General features: G+C 41.1%; 2 protein-coding genes across 31 annotated transcripts in view; both read right to left on the bottom strand.

The window, feature by feature from the left end:
- LOC113261044 (adenylate cyclase type 10-like) overlaps nucleotides 1-3,637 on the bottom strand; it is a 40,945-nt gene extending 37,308 nt beyond the window's left edge. Inside the window, exons 1-2 of the mRNA XM_057303961.1 lie at nucleotides 3,474-3,637; nucleotides 2,517-2,621 (exon numbers count right to left, since the gene is read on the bottom strand). Coding sequence (XP_057159944.1) covers nucleotides 2,517-2,621; nucleotides 3,474-3,630 — 262 coding nt within the window. The 5' untranslated portion in view covers nucleotides 3,631-3,637. The remainder of the gene's footprint in view (nucleotides 1-2,516; nucleotides 2,622-3,473) is intronic.
- A 1,621-nt stretch (nucleotides 3,638-5,258) lies between these two features.
- Nucleotides 5,259-19,719, bottom strand: part of NFYA (nuclear transcription factor Y subunit alpha) — a 31,295-nt gene continuing 16,834 nt past the window's right edge. For 21 of the 30 annotated variants that reach the window (XM_048219635.2, XM_048219624.2, XM_048219618.2 and 18 more), the window contains 6 exons: nucleotides 15,290-15,421; nucleotides 14,991-15,096; nucleotides 13,281-13,447; nucleotides 11,627-11,800; nucleotides 10,695-10,796; nucleotides 5,259-8,012 (listed from right to left, as the gene is read on the bottom strand). In XM_048219635.2, coding sequence (XP_048075592.1) covers nucleotides 7,959-8,012; nucleotides 10,695-10,796; nucleotides 11,627-11,800; nucleotides 13,281-13,447; nucleotides 14,991-15,096; nucleotides 15,290-15,421 — 735 coding nt within the window. In that variant the 3' untranslated portion in view covers nucleotides 5,259-7,958. The remainder of the gene's footprint in view (nucleotides 8,013-10,694; nucleotides 10,797-11,626; nucleotides 11,801-13,280; nucleotides 13,448-14,990; nucleotides 15,097-15,289; nucleotides 15,422-19,719) is intronic. The other 9 variants (XM_048219629.2, XM_048219626.2, XM_048219631.2 and 6 more) reach the window with 1 other exon arrangement.

The following is a 19,719-nucleotide window of genomic DNA, read 5'->3' as shown; positions in this document are numbered from 1 at the left end:
TCACTTCACTAAAATTTATCAAGATCGTTAACAGCATTCACCTTGCTAAATTCGGTATTTTTCTCACAGCACTGTATTTTATATCTTTCATTTTCAACTCAGCCAGCCCCAGCCCTCTTCCAGAGACACTACTTCTCCTTTGGCTTCAGGAACACCACAATAGCCTACCTAACTGGCTGTTTTATAGTCTTTTGTAAATTCTCTCTCTAATCATAATCTATCCTGGAGTCCCTCAAGCCTCAGTCTTAGGCTCTTTTTATTTACACTCTCCTCATGTGGACTCAATCAGTTCCTAACTTTAAGTAACATCTTTATGCCATCAACTCACTTTTTGTCTCTAACAGAGACCTATTCTCTGAGCTGCAGGCTCAATCATAGCTACTGACTTCATTTCTCCATTTGAATGACTTATTGACATCTCAAACTCAGTATATTCAAAACAGAACCCTTGATTTTCTTTCTCAAAGCCCAGTCTTGCCCATCTCGGTAAGTGACACCACCATCAATTCAATTATGAAAGCCAAAAATCCTTGAGAGTCGCTTTCCTCACTACTTCCCACTTGTATCAATATACCCATAAATCTTGTCTGTTGAGCCTGCAAAACACATTTCAAATCAATTCATCTCCTTAAGGCTCCACTGCCTTATCTCTAGACCAATGGTTTCTACCTTGGCTGCAATCTTGGCTTCAACATTGGAGTAGCCCGTGAAACTTTAAAAAATCCTTATTCCTGGTCTTACCCCAAGGTATTCTGATTTAATTGGTCTGGGATAAAGCCTAGACATCAGGACTTTTAAAAGCTCACTGAGTGGTTATTTAATGTGCTGCCAAGGTTGAGAACCACTACCCTAGACCAAATCAGCATCATCTCTCCACAGCTGCTACAACTGCCTCTTCTAGCTTCCATTCTTACCACCTGCCCTCCATCAGCTCCCTATGATCCAATCTCCATGAGGCGGCTAAAAGATTTAAAAAATGTAAATCAGATCACATCGCCCCCTTGTGAGAAACTTTTAAGTATCCCTTTACACAAAAATATGTAATTCAAACTCCTTATGGCCTACAGAGTTCAAAGATCTCCAATCTCACCTCAAGCCACTCTTCTCCCTACTAGTTACGTGTTACCCACACTGGTCTTCTCAGTTCTTAGAACACGGCAAGATTCCTCCCATCTTAGAAGCCTTACACTTGGCATTCTTCCGCCTGAAATACTTTACTCCTCACTCTTCACAAGGTGTTTCTCTCATCCTTTATGTCTCAGCTTAAACACCTCAGAGGAGCCTCCTATGACCACCCTACCTAACAGAAAATCTTTCACTCTACAATTCTTTTTTTTTAACCATTACACCCTATTTATTTCCTTTGTAAAATGTATAATTTATAATTATCTTGTTTACTTATTGTTTGTCTCTCCCACTAACATGAAAACTTCAAGAGAGCAGGTATTATGTCTTATTTTCCCCTGCATTTCTAGTACCCAGCAGTTCCTGGTGTTATAATACATATATACTTTCTATCTCTGCCTTTCATCTAAACTTGATGAGAAAAATCTAAAGACCTTTTACAACTGTTCCTTAGGGGTCAGGGGTGACTCAAATAAACAAGTTCCTAAAGGAGATTCCACAAAGTAAGAATTCTGGTGAATCTCAGAACTATGGACATGACTGTATGGACACTGTCAGTAAAAGAAGGGAATGTTATATAAGTACTACAGGTTTCAGGATCAGAGTAATTTCTGTTGGGTAGGTCTAACTAGACTGAAAGCTCCTCAAGAGTAGGTTTTTGTACACCGTGCACCTTTTACAGTGCATATCACAGAATATGCACTCAAGGGTGCCCAGGTGGCTCAGTTGGTTAAACACCTGCCTTCGGCTCAGGTCATGATCCCCAGGGAGTCCCGCGTCAGGCTCCCTGCTCAGCTGGGAGTCTGCCTCTCCCTCTGCTGCTCCCCCTGCTTGTCCTCTCTCTCTCAAATGAATAAATAAAATCTTAAAAAAAAAGAATAGGTACTCAAAATATTTACTGCACATGTAAGGAGCTGTTTTTATTTTCTTCCCCGATTAGGCAAATTTCCACAAGCTTAAGGTATGAAAGAAAATGAAGAAAACACTCATTCCTTCCTACTTCACAGGATCAAAATGCAATAGAATGGGAAGGTGTTTTGTAAATTATATCTTATATAAACACATGTGACACATTACATTATTGTTAGAAGAGACAACCTGAGGAATACTTTATTTTGAAATAAAATATAAACATACAAAGTCAAAATTAAAATTAGTTTGTTTTCCCCCCTTTCTGAGCATTGAGTCAACAGGATGTGAGACTAGATAGAATGGCAGATACAGGCAAAAATCTAGCTTGCTAGTAGCAAAAAGAGGAAATAAAATAAAAGATGAGTAACACTAAAGGAAAAGCCCTTTGGTATCTTTTCAAGTAGCCCTGGCCCCCTTCTGTTACAAACCCTCAGGGGCCCAGCACCACAACCTCCTGGCTTCCCAAGAGTCACACTCACGCTCCACGATGTCACTAATGTAATAACTGAAGATGTGGGCCAGTTTGTCCATGTCATGTTCCGACTTGCAGGTCAGGCTGAACCTGTCCATTAATGCTGTAAACCCTAGCCGACGAAACAAAAATTACGTTAGCTGCAAATCCTGAACTTTTAGGCTCGATTCCCTACACGCATCAGGCCAGTGTAAAGAAGCAGATCTCCTCCAGATGAGTAATTTCACTACCCTTTACAAGTGTTCATACTCTGGGGCCAGGCTGGCTGCTGCCGCTTCTGGGAATCCAGAGAGCCACACCCCCTTCGTTTCCAGGAGCTACACATAAAGATTCACGCACAAGCACCCCTTTTCTCTCTAGCGAGGTACCCCGTTTCTGCCATACTCTCTTAAACTCCCTGGCCAAGGGAGAAACGGGATCTCGCCCCATGTGAGGGACGGAGAGACCAATGACGAGGGGGATGGATTAAAGCTTAATGGAGAACTCAGATAGTGAGCTCCTCGAGGGCAGGCACCTTCCGATCACTCATCTTCAGATCCACGACACAAGCTCCACAAGTACTTGTTAAGCGAGCGACTCTGGAAGTAGCTGCTGGATCTCTAATTCCTAGAGCAGTGGCGGGCACACACTTAGGGACCCAAAGAAGGAATTAATTGAGCGAAAAAAAGAACGGGCTGAAGCAGTACGCGTACTGGGAGAAAACTTGGGTTCAGAGCCTGCCCAGTGGTCCCGCAAAAGTCACTTCCCTTTTCTGAAGTGACCTCGAGGGCTACGCCAGACCATCCTGGAAGGAGTCCTCTCGCTCTGAAACCGACCCTCCAGGTTTCCCGAAGAGGCGGCGGCAGGCAGTTAAGCCGCGCCTTTACTTGCCGCGGGGCCAGACCTGTAACTGCCGCCGCCTCTCGGAGCCCTGCCCCAACGGCCGCCTCTCGGGCAGGGCGGGAGAGCGACGCGCCTCCCTCACCCGTCACGTGAACGCCAAGGAGGACGCCCTGGGCCGTGGCAAGCTCGGGTTCCGATCCCCGGGGCTTCCTGAACACCAGCAGGTCGGGAAGCAGCGCCGCCAACCGGGCCTCTACGGGCCACAGAGGCGACGCCGCCACCCGCTCGCCGGTCGCCATGGCGGCGGCGGCGTTGCCCGCCAAGCTACCGGAAACGGGGGGGGGGCCTCCGGGTAGCAGCCAATCCGCAACGACGGCCTTGGCGGGTCCCTCCCACCAACCAATCAGTGTGGGCCTCCTCGGGGCGGTGCCAATCCAGGGGGGCCGCGGGCCCCGCCCCGCCTGCCTCCTGCCCCCAGCTCCCTTACTTTGGCCTCTGGGAGGTGGAGAGGCAGTAGGACCCGGGCGGGCAAGCCTGGTCGAGTCAAGATGACGTTTAAAAGTCTTGAACCGTGAAGATGCTTCCGCAATAGGGCAGATTATCTCAGACAGGGTCAATAGAGGGGTCTGTCACCAGAGTGGAATGCTGGCTCACCTCCGTATTTCTAAGGGGAATGCTCCATTAGCATCTGACTAAAGCAACCTCAGCTTGGCTTTTTAATTTAACACCCTTAGGCTAAGACTATTTAGTGGTCAGTGCCTTAACTGTTAAGAGAATTTGTTTCTCTTACCCGCCAGGACAGGTCTATAGGGTGTCTCCTGAGACTGCTCCTGGGGTTGCTTTGCTCTAGCTCCAGCTCCTGGTTCCCTGTATGGTAAAGGCCTATGTCAGTTGATCAGATTCTTGGAGAATTCACCTTAGTAACGGTATGAGTGCGTTGTGGATTTTTAACAATCAGGAAAGCAGCCGTGTTTTGTTTTTCTGCAGAAATAAAAAACAAAATCTAAAAATTACAGCTTCACTATCTTTAGTTCTATAATACCCAATCAATGCTGTTTCGGGGATAACTGATGTAAAAATGTTGGGGTTTGGGAGCCAACAGCCAAGAAAGAATTCTTGAGGTGTCTTCGGTGCAAAGCAGGTGGTTTTATTAAAGCACAGGGACAGGACCTTGGGCAGAAAGAGCTGCCCTGGGTTGTGAGCAGTGACTGATTATATCATGTTGGGAGGGGGTTAGGGATAGTATAAATCTCTAAGGAATCTGGAAGCAAGGTTTACAGGCCCTCGAGAAGCCATTTATTACACTCTACTAAAATCTTAGTTATGAAACCCTTCAGATGTAATCAGTGGGCCATATGCTTGGAGGATGATTGCCAACATATATCTTGGGAAGTTGAGATAAAGGAAGCTTCCAAAGGAATTTTTTTAATATGTTAAAGGAGACTTCCAGGATCCTGGAGTTGGGGCTAATGTCAAGCTTAGGTTGCCTTTTGCCCTTAGCAAAGTATTTAAACATCTAGGCAGTTGAGTTCCTAGAGGAAGGTCACTCTGCCTGTCTCAAGTACTGGTCAATGGACTGTAAGTTGTAAGGAAGTTTAATTTTTTTCTGTATTTCTTTTACCTTTGTTCTCCACATCAATAACTAAAAGGCTTATTTTGCTTATGGAATTACTTCATCGAATTTTGGTTAACACTTCCAGTAGTAAGATGAAATATACAATCTGCACAGGTGGCAGAGAATACCTCCTCAGCAGGATGGAGGGCCAAAGGGAAGAAAAGGAGAGTAAGGGGAGACATACGACTAAGAGGCCTGGACACTACAAGTTTGACATTCTGTCTACAGAGCTCCCATGTCTGTCTACAAAGATCACAATTTCAACATTATAAACACAACCTAGAACCCAAGGAATGTCAAAATTCAAATCACTTTATAGTATTTTTACAAATTTATTTTAAAAAATAACAATTGCAATGACATCAATGATCGATCATCTGTACTCCCCCTACTGCTGGGAGAAAAACCTATACTGTTGAGTCCCAAAGGAAAATCAAGACATTATTATCAGGCACCCAACAGCCAGAAAAAGCTCTGTTGGTCCAGTGGTATAGACACTGACATGTTCAATGTACCAGTGCAATTAAAATATATATTTACAATTATCTTGCCAAAAAGAGCACTCAAGAAGTGAAATAACTATGCATTAAACCAATTATTCACTCATCCGTTCACTCTTTCTGCATCTATAAAGTCATCACTACAGTCACAAGGACAAATAAAAGAACTAGTAACAAAGGAAAAAATCCAAACCTCAACCCCCCACTTTGTGGGTTATTATGTGCTAAAATGGCCACAATAAAAGGGCCATGAGCTATCTGAAATGCAGGTGACAAAATGACAACTGAAGCATTTCTTTCAAACAAAACACAACTCAAACCCATGGAAAAAAAACTGCAACAATATGAGGTTGATATTACTATGTACAAACTTACACAAATAAATAGTATTTTAGAACTGCTGTTGGCTTAGATCTGAGGACTTTCTTTCTGAGCTCTGCATCTTAAAGACTCCTAAACAAACCAAGGGATAGAAATTCCTCACTGTTTTTAGTGAACTATTATCTGAAAATCTTGGGGCTTACTGAATTAAATCAATGTCTCAAAAAGTCAAGAGCCAGAAGTTTCTGGTGAACCTACCAAAGGGTATGGCTTCTCCTGACATCTGGAAGCCAGGACAAGTGACTACACATACCAGGGACTAGAGATACTTTACTTTCTGCTTTCTTTGCATAGCTCTGTACCTCTATTTCCACCATTACAATTATTTCCCTTTGTGATGTTTTCTTCAGAGGGTTTCTTTTTTTTTTTAACCTCTTAGTTCAATCAGAGTGAAATAAAAGAAAGTGTCAATTTTCTTACTCTTGGTATTTAAATCAAACCCAAATGATCTTCGAAAGAATTAAGTCTTCTTTGTTTCTAGAGAAGGCAGCAACTCTTTTCTGCAATATCATCTTAGTTTCCCCCAGGTTCAACATCTAGCAAAGAAACAGGTTTCTGAGGCACAGTCCATTCTGGAAAATGTGGCCCAATTCTTGACCCTGCCAGCATCACCATTACCAGTTGCCAGCTTATCCCCAGAATGTGGATGCAATGTAAAAACCTTTCTGCTGTACAAGGCCTATGTAGAAAAGGGGAGACATGGAAACTGGCACTGAACAATCAGCTGCCAGGGGAACAAAGAGAATGTTCGCTCTCTAGGGCCAGCACAAAACAAAGTGCTGCAGGAGTGAAGCCAACATTCACCTTAAACTCAAGCAGGTTAAGCTGGAATATATCCAGGACAGTGTGATGAACAATGCTTTCCAGACAGAAATTGTCAAAGAGCAGTTCTCAGACTTCTCCCTTTCCATGCTTGTTAAAAGATTATAGTATAAATGTAAATTATTCTTTTCACCTTAATGATCCATCCCAGGTATCCATCCACTGGAGAATCATGCTATGTGACAACACATGGGTATATATGCTACTCTCTCTTCTGCTAGACTGCAACATGTGTGAATCCTTCTCTTCCCCAAATGCTGTCACAAAGCCTATGATTGAAAATCTCTAGGGGCACTGGTGTGACTCAGTCAGTTGAGCATCCAACTCTCGATCTCAGCTCAGGTCTTGATCTCAGGGATGTGAGTTCAAGCCCTGCACTGAACTCCATGCTGGGTATGGAGCCTACTTAAAAAAAACAAAACAAAAACAGAAACTAGTCTGGCTCTCTGTTTAGGAGTTACTACAAATGTCCTCAGCACTTCAACACAGAAGTTGTTGTATGGTTTTGTTCTCTACTTAGGAAAGGCAGTTTCAAGGTCCAATACCCTCTCAATTGTCTTATAAGTAGCATAAGCAAAAACCATGGTCCAGATGATCTGTCAGCAAACAGACCACAACTTGTCAAAGCTTTAAAAAAAAGAGAGATTCAGCAATTTATATTTTTAGTGCTTGAGTCTTTTGTCACTCTATCCCCAGAGTTAGCTTTTCTTGGCTGGAGTCCAAAAATACCAACCTATCATCTGGGTAGACAGAGATTCCTATTATTACCACAGATTAGATGAATGTATCTCAGAGAATTTATTGTTTCCATGTCATGAGATGGGACTTCCTTGCCTGGAAGCCACCTCTGAATACAAAGTGTCCAGTGAGTCAGCCTGAGATCCCCCATCAGAGGGATGGATGCTGCTTAGATTCCATGGGAAGGAGTGGGCGTCGGCTTCCCTGATTTCAGTCTCTGTTGAGAAAGTTGTTCTCCCTTGCCAAGACGGCTGGCTGGCTTCAGAAGCCAACATAAGTGCTGTGTGTGCACCTCCCTTGCACCATCCTAATCCATGAAATGTCAATGTCATCAACAGTCTGAAATAGGTCCTGTCTGAAAGGGCGAGACAAAGGCTTGCGACTTCAATATGCCAGACATCGCTGCAATTATAATACTGAGCCACTTATTAAAAACTAAGTGGTTTGTCCTGTAGAAAAGGGCAGCACATAATCGTCAGTGTCCCATTGGAAGAGGTGATCAATTTCCTGGAACAGTGGGAAACAGTGGCGAGGAACATGACCTTGATCTGCTCCATCACATGGCCTGGGGTTAGGACACTCGGATGATCTGTGTCATTGCTTCTTCATCTGCTTGGTTTGGATCCTAGAGACAAAGCATAATAGTAATTAAAATCCTTTGCGAAAGTAACAAGGAACTCAAGGCTCTCAATTCTCATCATCAAGGGGAATACATACAATTTTGCTAAGTAAACTGAAGCCCCAGAATGCATCTAAGTCTACCTACATGGATTAAAATGCAGCTCCATAAAGAAAGAAGAGATAACAAATCTTTGTGTAAAAGGACTGTTAAATCTGGCCTGGCATTCCACTTCCAAGGACTGCAGAGTTGACAGTTGTATCTCTTTCCTCAGAGAACCTATGTTGTGCTTTACCTTTCAAATTTAAGGGTCTTGAGGTGGCCAAGAGAAACCATGTAATGTTGTAATTTTGTGCCATGATTTTCGGATCATCATATTTAATGCACTCATTTTGTAGATAAACCCGAAGCCTGGATGGATGAAGTGATCTGCCTGGACTAGAGCTGAGAAAGTTAGCCAGCAGCCCAGTGAGAACTAATGCCCAAATCTCTTGGCTCCCATTTCACTATTTCTTAACCATTTCTCATTTCTTTTCCACTAAATTCTGCCTGCTCCCTCTCACTTAAAGCCTGCAGTGTTAAGACAAGGATCAGTCCTTGGAAGCTTTTTGCAGCACTCCACAATAACCGCCTTCAGTTCCTGCACACCAAGGCTCTGAAACTTCAACCGACATGATCTAAGAAAAAGCTAAAAGATTTCTGTAGGTGGCAAGACTGCAGCGGGGTCTTAAACAATGAGTAAGAATAATAACCAGTATTTACTGAGCCCTGACCATGCACTAGATAATGTGCTAAGTAGGTGCCCAATGTAGCTTACTGCATGAAATCCCCACAGTGGTCCTATGAAGTATCAACAGCAGCCTACTTTACAGGTGAAGGAACTCAGGCCAAAGGAGCCTAAGTAACTTGACCAAGGACCTATTTGTTAGCACACCGAATTAGGAGAGTTCCTGGCATAATGCCCATACATGGCACTCTACATCCACTGCATGAACAAGTAAGGAAGGAGGGGCTCCCAGACTACAGGTAGGAATTAATAGCATTGAGAGAGGAGTTTGTGCTCCTGTGTGGAAATACTGAGGATTCCTAGTCTGACACTGAAAGAGGTGGAGGCCAAGCTGCTTAGATGTCACAAAGAAACAGTTTGGGACCTGATGCAGTAAGAAATGAAAACCAGCATGCATCCTTGAGCAGCGGACCGACATGATTAAAAAAGCACTATATTATAAAGGCTGATTCGGCAGTAGTGCAGGTGGGACGTAATGGTCACGCAGAATGCAGCAACAGGAACAGGAGGAATCCATGAATTCAACAAACATCCACCAAGTGCTTGTTCTGGACTGGGCATTATGCTAAGTCCAATCAATACAACAGAGAACAAAACAATCCTCTACTCTCTACACAGCTTACAGTCTAGTGAAGGAGGCGTTGACTGCATAATTACACAAATAAAGCAAGCTGATTATTATGATGCTCAAAAGAAAAGGAAGATGTGAAAAAATAATGAGATGGAAGAGACCTACTCTGGCTCCAGCCTCAGTTTTAAACCAAGACCTAAAAGGTAAGAGTCATGCAAGAAAATGGGAGTGAAAACCTTTACAGATTAGCGATTTTCAAGACAAAGGTCCTCTGGCAGGAGACAGATCAATGAACAGTACAGCAAGAGCATAAAGACCAAGAACAGAAGGAAATGAAGCCAGAGGTAGGCAAGAGCGTGATCACACACGTGCCTTTTTGGCCATGGTAAGCACTCTGGATTTTAGTGTAAGTGCAGTGGAAAGGGTTTAAGCAGGACAGTAATGTGATCACATTTTAAGAAGACCACACGAAGATGTGAAGAATGGAAGAAAGGACACCAGTAGGCAGCTATTACATGAACTGAAGCAAAAAAGAGAATTTCTTCAGGCTGATGGCAGCTGGAAGGGAAAAATGTTAACTGATTCAGATTATTTTAGAGGTAAAACCAAGAGGACTTTTTCAAGAACTGGACAATTTAAGCTTTAGCAACTGGGTGGATGGACAGGTCACTTACTGAGATGAGTGACTGGTTGAGGGATAAAAAATAAAATAAAAATCAAGAGCTCTGTTTTGGACACACTGACTCAGAAATGCCGATAAGTACAATCGGTGGAATCAGATGTAAGAACCAGTGAAATACAGCAGTTAAAAGTTCGTTCTGGAATTACACTGGCTTAGAATTTCAGGTGCACCATTTTATTAAGTATTTTACCTTGGGCAAACTACTTAACCTCTCTAAACCTCAGACTGAACTGTAAAATGGAAATAAGAATTCTTACCTCATGGGGCTTGAGGTTGCTCTAAAGATTCAATGAAAAAAAAATGCTTACAAAAATGCTTAATGTAATGGCTGGCACATAGCAGTTAAGTGTTAGCTGCTGCTGATCGTGCTATTACACTAAGAGACAATAAAACTTTTTCTTTTAATATCAAGAAAAATGAGAATTACAAGAAGGAATTAATAGTAATAACTGGCAAAGATGAGGAGGAAAAAAGGCCACTGGACTGAACACCTTTAGTGCTTTAAGGCAAAAAGGAATCTAAGAGACGCAACATTGCATTCAACTTAAGAGAATTCTTTTGGTGTGAAAGTTAAGAAGAGGACTCTGAATGCTCTTCCCAAGAAAATACAAGGCAAAAAGAGAAGAATGAAATGTATCACCTACTTACCTGCATATGGGGACTATCCTTTTCCTTTGGAGAGAAAAACCGTCCACCTTCACCCCGCTTCCGAGCCATGGCATGACGGTGCCGAGACTCGTGCAGGTATTTCTAAAACCAGAGAAATAAAGGTACTAGTTGGAACCAGCACAGTTACCTCGTGCACACATTCTACTCTCTGAAGTTCAGGAGAGCTGTCATCAGAGCCACCAGGGGCAATTATGACCTTGAATTATGGAGAAAGCTTTGGAGGAAACACTGGGCAGCAGCTGACCACATATCAACTATCATAAAAATGTGAATGCTAAATGAATAATAAATAAAAATTCCCCGAGAGTGTAGCAATGATCACTATCTACCCTTCCCCATACACATCCTCTCCTTCGCTTCAGTAACAGACCAAATTTTAGTTGAGCAAATGGCTGCTCAGTAAAAAAAACAAACAAACAAAAAACCTGCATTTCCCTGCCTTGTTTGTAGATTTAAGTGTGGCCACATAATTAAGTTTTAGCTAATGAGATGTATGGAGCTTCTTGAAAGTCTCCTTGAATAAGAGTGCCTTTCTTGTTCCCTTTGTACTGAGGCTGGAGCCCAAGCAGTTGTCCTGGACTATGACTAGCCCACTACGGCTATCAGAACAGTGAGACGGAGGAGAGAGCATCACGTGAGCACTGACTGTGGAAATGGGCTACCAGCCTAAGACAATTTCTCTCTGGACTTCTCTTATGTAAGAAAAAAAGAAACACTTTTTTAAGCCCCTGTTACTGTTTTGTTATGGTAGTTGCAGCCACACAGAGCAATAATAAATGCTAACTTTCACGAAGATAACAGCTATTTACTTTCAATTGTATAGAAGCTGCTCAAGGAAACAAACCATATAAAAGGTAATTTCAAAAGTAGAACCCTGCCCTTTCTCTTCCTTCTTCTCATGTTATACGCACCCTTCTTTCCTTTGGAATTTTTCCTTCTGCCTCTAGTTTAGCCCGGGCTTGCCTCCTCTTTAATATACGGTGGTACTGTTTGGCATTCACATAGAGGGGCTCTTCTTCGAGCATCTCTGCCCCAGGGAGAGGGATTCTTTGGATAGCAGGTACAGAGCCAGCACCAGGCACCATCTACATGAAGAGAAAACCACAGCTTACGAAACAGTGGCATGCAGTATGGACACAGGAAACTGCTTCTTGGTCCCTGTTAAATTATTTTTTCGAAATTATGCTAAGTGAAACAAGTCAAGCAGAGAAAGACAATTATCATATGGTTTCACTCATTTACGGAACATAAGAAATAGCAGGAAGATTGGTAGGAGAAGGAAGGGAAGAATAAAGGGGGGTACACAGAAGGGGGAATGAACCACGAGAGACTATGGACTCTGGGAAACAAACTGAGGGCTTCGGGGGCGGGGGGGACTGGGATAGGCCGGTGATGGGTATTAAGGAGAGCACATATTGCATGGAGTACTGGGTTATACGCAAACAATGAATCATGGAACACTACATCAAAAACTACTGATGTACTGTATGGTGACTAACATAACAAAAAATTAGAGAAAAAAATTTTTTTAAAAATTATTTTTTCTAAATGCTATAAAGAGTAGCTTTCATAGAGCACGTAGTTAAATGCAGATTCCTGGAGAACATTCACACTCAAGGTCTGCATTTTAAACCAAAATTCCAGGTGATTGTCATAGGGAGCCCAGGAGCTACAATGACAAAAACCATGTCCAAATTCTTACCCACGTATGGCTCCATTTCTAGAAAAATCTGCTGCCATCTAATGGTCAGGAACAGTAATCATAGACAATGAAATAGTACAAAGGTAGGCTGACCCAAATGCCTACAGTTAAATAATTTAACTAGCTACTCAACTTAGTAAATAATTCAAACCTAATTTTTCTAAACACACTAAAACTAAAAACACTCTACTAAGTGTATGAGGAAACCAGTAACAGGTTCCCACGTCCCGCTCCCTTCCCAACTATAACAACTTTGAACGGATGTGTTGTTTCTTCTGGGAGCTTCCTCCACCACTGTGTGCAGGCTTCTACTACTTGTTCTTAATTTACCCATTTTAGATATTATGTTCTGCCATCCATTTTGGACAGGAGGACTTAGCCTCCACTTATCCTACTACTCATCTCTCCTTCCCTATCTTCCCAATGTATTCATAGCATACATGTTTTGGTTTCTTTATTGATTACAATCTGATTTTGAGTTTCTCATTTCACTCACTGTGGGCAATAGATTGCCCACTTCCCAAAGATTAGTAGTCTATGCCTTCATTTTTGAATTCCGAATAAGATTATTCAAAAGCAGGTATTTCTACCTGTTTATCCTCTGCTACATCTCTAGCACCTAGAATAGTCCCCAGCACATAATAGGTGCTTAGAATGAATTATAACGCACTGTAATTTAGTTTCTTGTAAAAGCAGATCTCTGTAAGTGCCTTAAGGATCAATTCAATCCCAAGGGGCCAGCATTATCAACAAGCTTTATGAGAAAGACCTCAAATTCCAAGTCCAAAAAAATGTTCAATGACAAAGAGATATATGGAAAGATAAATGACAGAAACAGTGAGGTAAAGAATCCGTTTTCTTACCATGACCATCCCTCCTGAATTGACCACATTGCCTGCCACTGGTAGTGTCACAGTGACAGTCCCTTGCCCACTGCTGGTTGTGTTGGTGTTGGCTCCTGTCTGAACAATCTGTGCTCCTGCCAAACTGGCTGCTGGAATGGTGATCATGCCTGAAACAGGGACTGTAACTTTAAGAAAATAAAACATAAAACAAACAAAAAACAGGTACACAGAAAGAAGGGAACACAGTTAGTCCCTCTTCTGTCTGGCACACACTTACTTATCTTGGAAAAACATAATGAACAGCACAAAGGGAGAAGCATTCTACTACTCTCTGCCCCGTTTGCTGCATGTAAGCCAAGTACTCACTACCTTTGATATTCACTGTCTGGGTTCTAGTTCTGATAAAATTATCCTTGAAGTGGATACCTCCCTGGGTATTCCAGGAATAGCTTTCAATGGCTGGTGAGAAAGCTTGGAGGCCTCCTCTTCTAGAGGTCAGTCTGACTTCAGCTATACCACTGTTCTTGTATACATGAATAATCTGTTTAGGATGGAGATTTTATAAATTTATAATTTGTTTATCTTAAACTGACAATGACTCAACCTGTTGTAGAACTAAAACTTAAAATTAAACCAAACACTCCAGGCCCCCAAACTATCACCAGCACTACTTACGGATTTGTTCACCATTTTCTGTTTGAGCTCTGGCCTGGGCTCAATGTAGTTCAGGCCTTCTGAGTCATAGGAGAGCACACTTAATGCACTCACTGGAGCTTGTATATTGCTAAATTTTAATCACAAGTCAGACTTCTTTTTTTTTTTTTGGAGACAGCACGCATATGTGTGAGTCGGGGCAGGCAGAGGGAGAGGGAAACAGAGAATCCTAAGCAGACTCCATGTCTAGCATGGACCCCAACTTGGGGCTTGATCTCACAACCCTGAGATCACGAACTGAGCTGAAATCAAGGACGCTTAACCGACTGAGCCACCCAGGTACCCCCTCACAAGTCAAACTTTTGCTCATGGACTCAGATGTCTTTTCCAGATTTAATTATTTGACAGAAGCTTCCAAAAGCTCTCAAGTTCAGCTTAAGCCATCTCTTCTCTGAAGTCCATTCTCCTCCCAAGTCAAACAGATTTCATCACTCCTATTATTATCTATTCCTAGAACATACCTCTATAAAGGCTCTGCACTGTATTTATTTGGTCACATATATATCTCCCTAATAGATTTAATAGATTAGAGGCTCTTCGAGAAGAAAATTTCTTAGTGAAGTGCTGCATACACAGTACAGATATAAGTCTTTTGGGCAAAAACTAATAATAAAGTGGACCAGAAAAAAACAAAACAAAAGAAAAAAAAAACTGTAAGTAGCAACGACACTAAATTCCAAGTTGACTTTTGATCTGTTTCTTCTATTACCAATAATGAAACTGTATTTCCAATCTTCTATTTAGAAACATTTTTCCCCCTAGAAAGGCTCAAAAGATTCTATAATCCCTAAGACCAATCTTTCAACAACCACTGTAAGGAACGCCTACAAATGTTACCAAACCTGGTCATGTATGAATGACGAGAAAACAACAATTAACGGAGACTTAGAAACAATTTGTGTTGTTCAAAAATGTGTTGTGTGCAGGTCACCACGAAATTTGTGGGGCAGTCATTTGCTCAAAGGATAAAAAAGATGCCCCCCAGGTCCTGCAGAAACACACGGGCACACTTACCTTGCTGCAGAATGGTGCCGTCTGCATTCACTGGCTGATAGACAATGGTCTGCCCTTCAGCGGTCTGTGCCACTTGCTGTCCCTGGACAGCGATCTGCTGCTGGGTCTGAAGGACATAAATCGTGACAATAGAATACATTCCAAAGCTACCATAAAGGACCCCTACTTTTTAAGAAAAGAAAATACAACATTTTTGGTGTTTTCTTCCCCATTTCTACGAGCGGTGAGAGATCTGGCTCAGCTGTCTGACCCTTCCCAATCGGCTGTGCTCTTGTGTTGACAGACCTAATAGGGATTACCTGGGTCTGGCCAGCAGTGACTGCCGTCTGGGGCTGCTGGATGATGATCTGCTGGGTCTGGCCCTGCTGGCCCTGCACCTGCACAGCCTGCCCACCCTGGATCTGAATCTGTCCAGGTGGGACCAACTGTATCTGTGCAAGAGAACACAAAGAAAGGTTAGTACCCCACTGGCATACTTTTGGTCCTGGAGTATTAGGTACCCAAATTCCTCTAGAAAGCAAGAAAGGCTCTAAAGAGGAAAAGACGACAGAATTTTGTTCTGCTCTCTATTATTATAAATTAGACGTAAGCTGTTTTCCATTCATGAAACAATGGGGGGAATTCTGGCTGCTGTCTAGATACAGGATGATTTTAAAGAATCAAAGTCAGTTTTAAAAAAGATGACAGATAACCATAAAGCATGTTCATTTAAAAACAAATTCTAAAATATTTTTTATAGCTAAAAGAATATTATATATATTCAAAATAATCCTTGAGAGAGAAAGGGAAGACTGGTCATGTTTTGATAAAAGTTGAAGCTGGGTGGTAGGGAGTCATCACACCATTCTCTTTGTTTTTGTCTATTTGATGTTTCCTATAATAAAATGTTGAAAAAAATGTTATTCTATAAATATGTATATACAAAAGCTTTAAACATATAGAAAAATTGAGACTATCATATTAGAAACCCATGCAGTCACCACTCAGATTTAACAAATTAGCGTTCTGCCATATTTGCTTAACATTCCCTTCCCATCTAAAAATTATTCACTGTATTAAAATGTGATCATTCTCACAGAGCATTTTACACATTTCTATCCATAAAAACCTATGGATAGGTTTTAGTTTGTAAGTTTCACATAAATAGTAATATACTGTATCTTTTTGCAATCTGCTCTTATTGGTCAGTGTTTTAAAAATTTAGCCAGTTTTAAAGTATTTTTAAAGTATTTATTTCATCATTTTTAAAGTGTTTATTTGTAATCTCTATACCCAATGTGGGGGCTTGAACTCATGATCCTGAGATCGAGAGTCACATGCTCTTCCAACTGAACCAGCTGAGCACCCCAGAACTAGTTCACTCATTTTAACTGGTGATTAAGTAATTATACTGTAATTTATTATTCATCCATTCCCCCTAACATTTGGGTTTTTCTCCAACAATTTTATTTTTACTAACAAATTTTACACACACACAAAAATTAATGAACATGTATCCTTGTGCAAATGTTAGGAGTTTAAGTATTTAGAAGAATTCCTGTGTTGAAGGAGATGGTGTGTGGTATACAGCCTCTAAAATGGTTTCCAGCTGCCTTCTCGTAATCACTCCTTTATGTAATCTTCCCCATGAGTGTGCTGGACCTAGTGACTCACTTCTAACAAACAATCTGGCAAAAGTAGTGGGGCATCACTTTTGAGATTAGGTTACAGAAAGATCAACTTCCATCTTGCTGGCTTTTTCTCACTCTCCCTTACTTGCTCTGAGGGAAGACAGTTGTTGTGCCGTGTGCTACCCCACGGAGAGGCCTACAGACAAGGACCTGATGCCCACCAAGAGCCACGTAAGTTGAGCTTTAAAGTGGATCCTTCCCCCTGTTGAACCTCACTTTGACTGCAGCCCACCAGTGTGCTGAGAGAAACACTGAGTCAGAGGACCCAGACAAGCTGTGCCAGAATTCCTGACCTACAGAAACTGTGAGGTAATAATCTGTTGTTTTAAACCATTAACTTTTAGAATAATTTGTTTGCAGCAAAAGATAATACAATGTGTCAGATTATACCCCATGCCTATTTTCCAACATCTTCATTAATGCTCAGTACTGACATTAATGTTTGCTGGTCTTCTGCTGATTTAATTTGCATTTTCAATTCGATTCCTGGGTTTGGACTGCTAAACCTCAGGTAACAATTCTGGATAGAGAAGGAACTTGTGCTATCCAAATCTATTTTTTTTCATTTCTCTTTTTAATGGCTATGGCTAATTTATTAGAGTGTCATTGTAAATGCGACAAGAAATTTGAAAAATATTTCTTATAAGCTTTTTATTACTGAAAAACTAGTTAACACTTTAACTGCTGGGTGTATAGAATCCTGTTTTCACGTTAACAGCTACTGTACACATTTTTAAAAACAAAAGAGAATGCATTTAGGAAGACCCCATAGCTCAAAACTTCCAGTATTTTATATACAAGTTCACACCTTAACAATAATCAAGGGTACAGAACAAATGGTTCTCCCACAACCTCTTTATCTCCCATCTCATTAGTTCTTTCATTTATTCCACCACCAGACATTTTTGACCTGGGCGTTATTTCAACACAGTAGAGTTATTCCCCCCTTCATTCTGTTACTGCAGTGTATTACACGCATCAATTTTTCTATGTGGAAGCATCACTGAACTCTAGGAATAAATCCCACTTACATATAGTGTGTAATTTTTAATATGCTCGGGATTTGGGCTTGCTAGTATTTGGGGGGGATTCTTGCATCCATGTTCATAACGCATATTGGTCTGTAACTTTTCTTGCAATGTCTGCTTGGTTTTGGTATCAGAATAATACTGGCCTCACCGAATGAATTAGGAAGTACTTTCCTCTCTAATTTTTGGGAAGAGTTTTAGTATTAGTCTTGCAAGTTTTTGGTAAAATACACCAGTGAAGCCATTAGTGCTTTTATTTGTTGGGAGATTTTTGATAATAGATTCAAGCTCCTTACTAATTATAAGCTCTATATTCTGGTTTCTCTTCCAATCAGATACATCTTTCACCTTTTACTTACTGCAAGTCTATTCGGATCTTCTATTTCTTTGTTAACTGAGTCTTGGTAGAGTAGGTTTTGTTTCTAGGAATTTGCTCTTCTTTTAGGTTATTCAATTTGTTGCATTTAGCTGCTCATAATACTCTTATAATCTTTTCATCTCTAGAATTGGTAGTAACATCCCCACCTTCATTTCTGATTTTAGTTGAGACTTTTTTTAATTTATCTAGTTAAAGATTTGTCAATTTTGTTATTTTCAAAGAATCGATTTTTGTTTTCATTTATTTTCTCTATTGTTTTTTTACTATTTCATTTATTACTGCTCTAGTCTTTATTATTTCTTTCTTTTGGCCAGCTTTTTAATTCAATCTTTTTCTAATTACTTAAGCTGTAAGGTTAAGTTGTGGGTTGTCATTCAATTTTCCTTGTTTTTTAACATTAGCATTTATAGTCATCCACTTCCCCCCAACACTGCTTCTGCCATTTCCTGTGAGTCCTGGTATGTTGAGTGTTTGTTTTCATTTGTCTGTAAGTATCTTCTAATTTCTCATGTAATTTCTCTTTTGAGCCATTGATTATTTAAGAGTTTACTGTTTAATTTCCACAGATTTGTGAATTTTCTACTTTTATTTCTGTTGATTTCTAACTTCATCCCACTGTGGTTAAAGATACTTCGTATGCAGTCTGAGACTTAACTTGTATCCTGACATATGATCTGTCCTGGAAAGCTCCCATGTGCAATTGACAAGAATGCTGCTGTTGGGCTGAGTGTTCTACGTAAGTCTGTCTTATCTAGTTAGTCTTTTGTGTTAAGTACTCTATTTCCTTACTCATCTGTCTGGTTGTTCTATTGTTTTTTAACTGATTTTTTAAAAAGAATTTATTTATCAGAGAGAGAGAGTGTGTGTGTCTGCAGGAGAGTGAGAGAGAGCATGAGCAAGGGGAGGATAAAGCAGACTCCCCGCTGAGCAGGGAGCCCGATCATGACCATGACCTGAGCTGAAGGCAGACACTTAACTGACTAATCCACCCAGTGCTCCACTGATAGATTTTTTTTTTTTTAAAGTAGGCTCCACACCCAGTGTGGAGCCCAGTGTGGCTTCAACTCACAACCCTGAGATCAAGACCTGAGCTGAGATCAAGAGTTGGATGCTTAACAGACTGAGCCACCTAGGTGCCCTGATGTTTATTTTCTATTAGCACTCTGAATATATTAGTCACTGCATTCTGGCCTCCAGTTTCTGATGAGGAATCTGCTAAAAATCTAATTGAGGATCCCCTGTAGGGGACAAGTCACTTCTTTCCTGCTGTTTTCAAGAGCCTCTATTTGTGGCTTCCAAAAGTCTGATGATAATGTGTCTTGCTGTTGGTCTCTGAGTTCATCTTAATGTCGTTCATCAAATTTGGGAAATTTTCAGTTATTATTTCTTCAGATATTCTCTCTGGACCTTTCTCTTTCTCTTCTTCTCAAACTCCCACAATGCATCTGTTGGCACACTTGATAGTGGACTCACAGCTCCCTCAGGCTCTGCTCACTTTTTCCCAATGTTTTTATTTCTATTCCTCAGATCCAATCACTTCCATTGCCTTATCTTCAAGTTTGTGGATTCTTTCCTCTATCTGTTCAAATTTGCCTTGAATCTTTCTAGCGAATTTTTCATTCCCCTTATCATCCTGATCAGTGCCACAATTT

This window comes from Ursus arctos, unplaced genomic scaffold (genome assembly GCF_023065955.2).
Source record: "Ursus arctos isolate Adak ecotype North America unplaced genomic scaffold, UrsArc2.0 scaffold_29, whole genome shotgun sequence".
Taxonomy (NCBI): domain Eukaryota; kingdom Metazoa; phylum Chordata; class Mammalia; order Carnivora; family Ursidae; genus Ursus; species Ursus arctos.
This window is presented reverse-complemented; position numbering and strand designations above follow the sequence as displayed.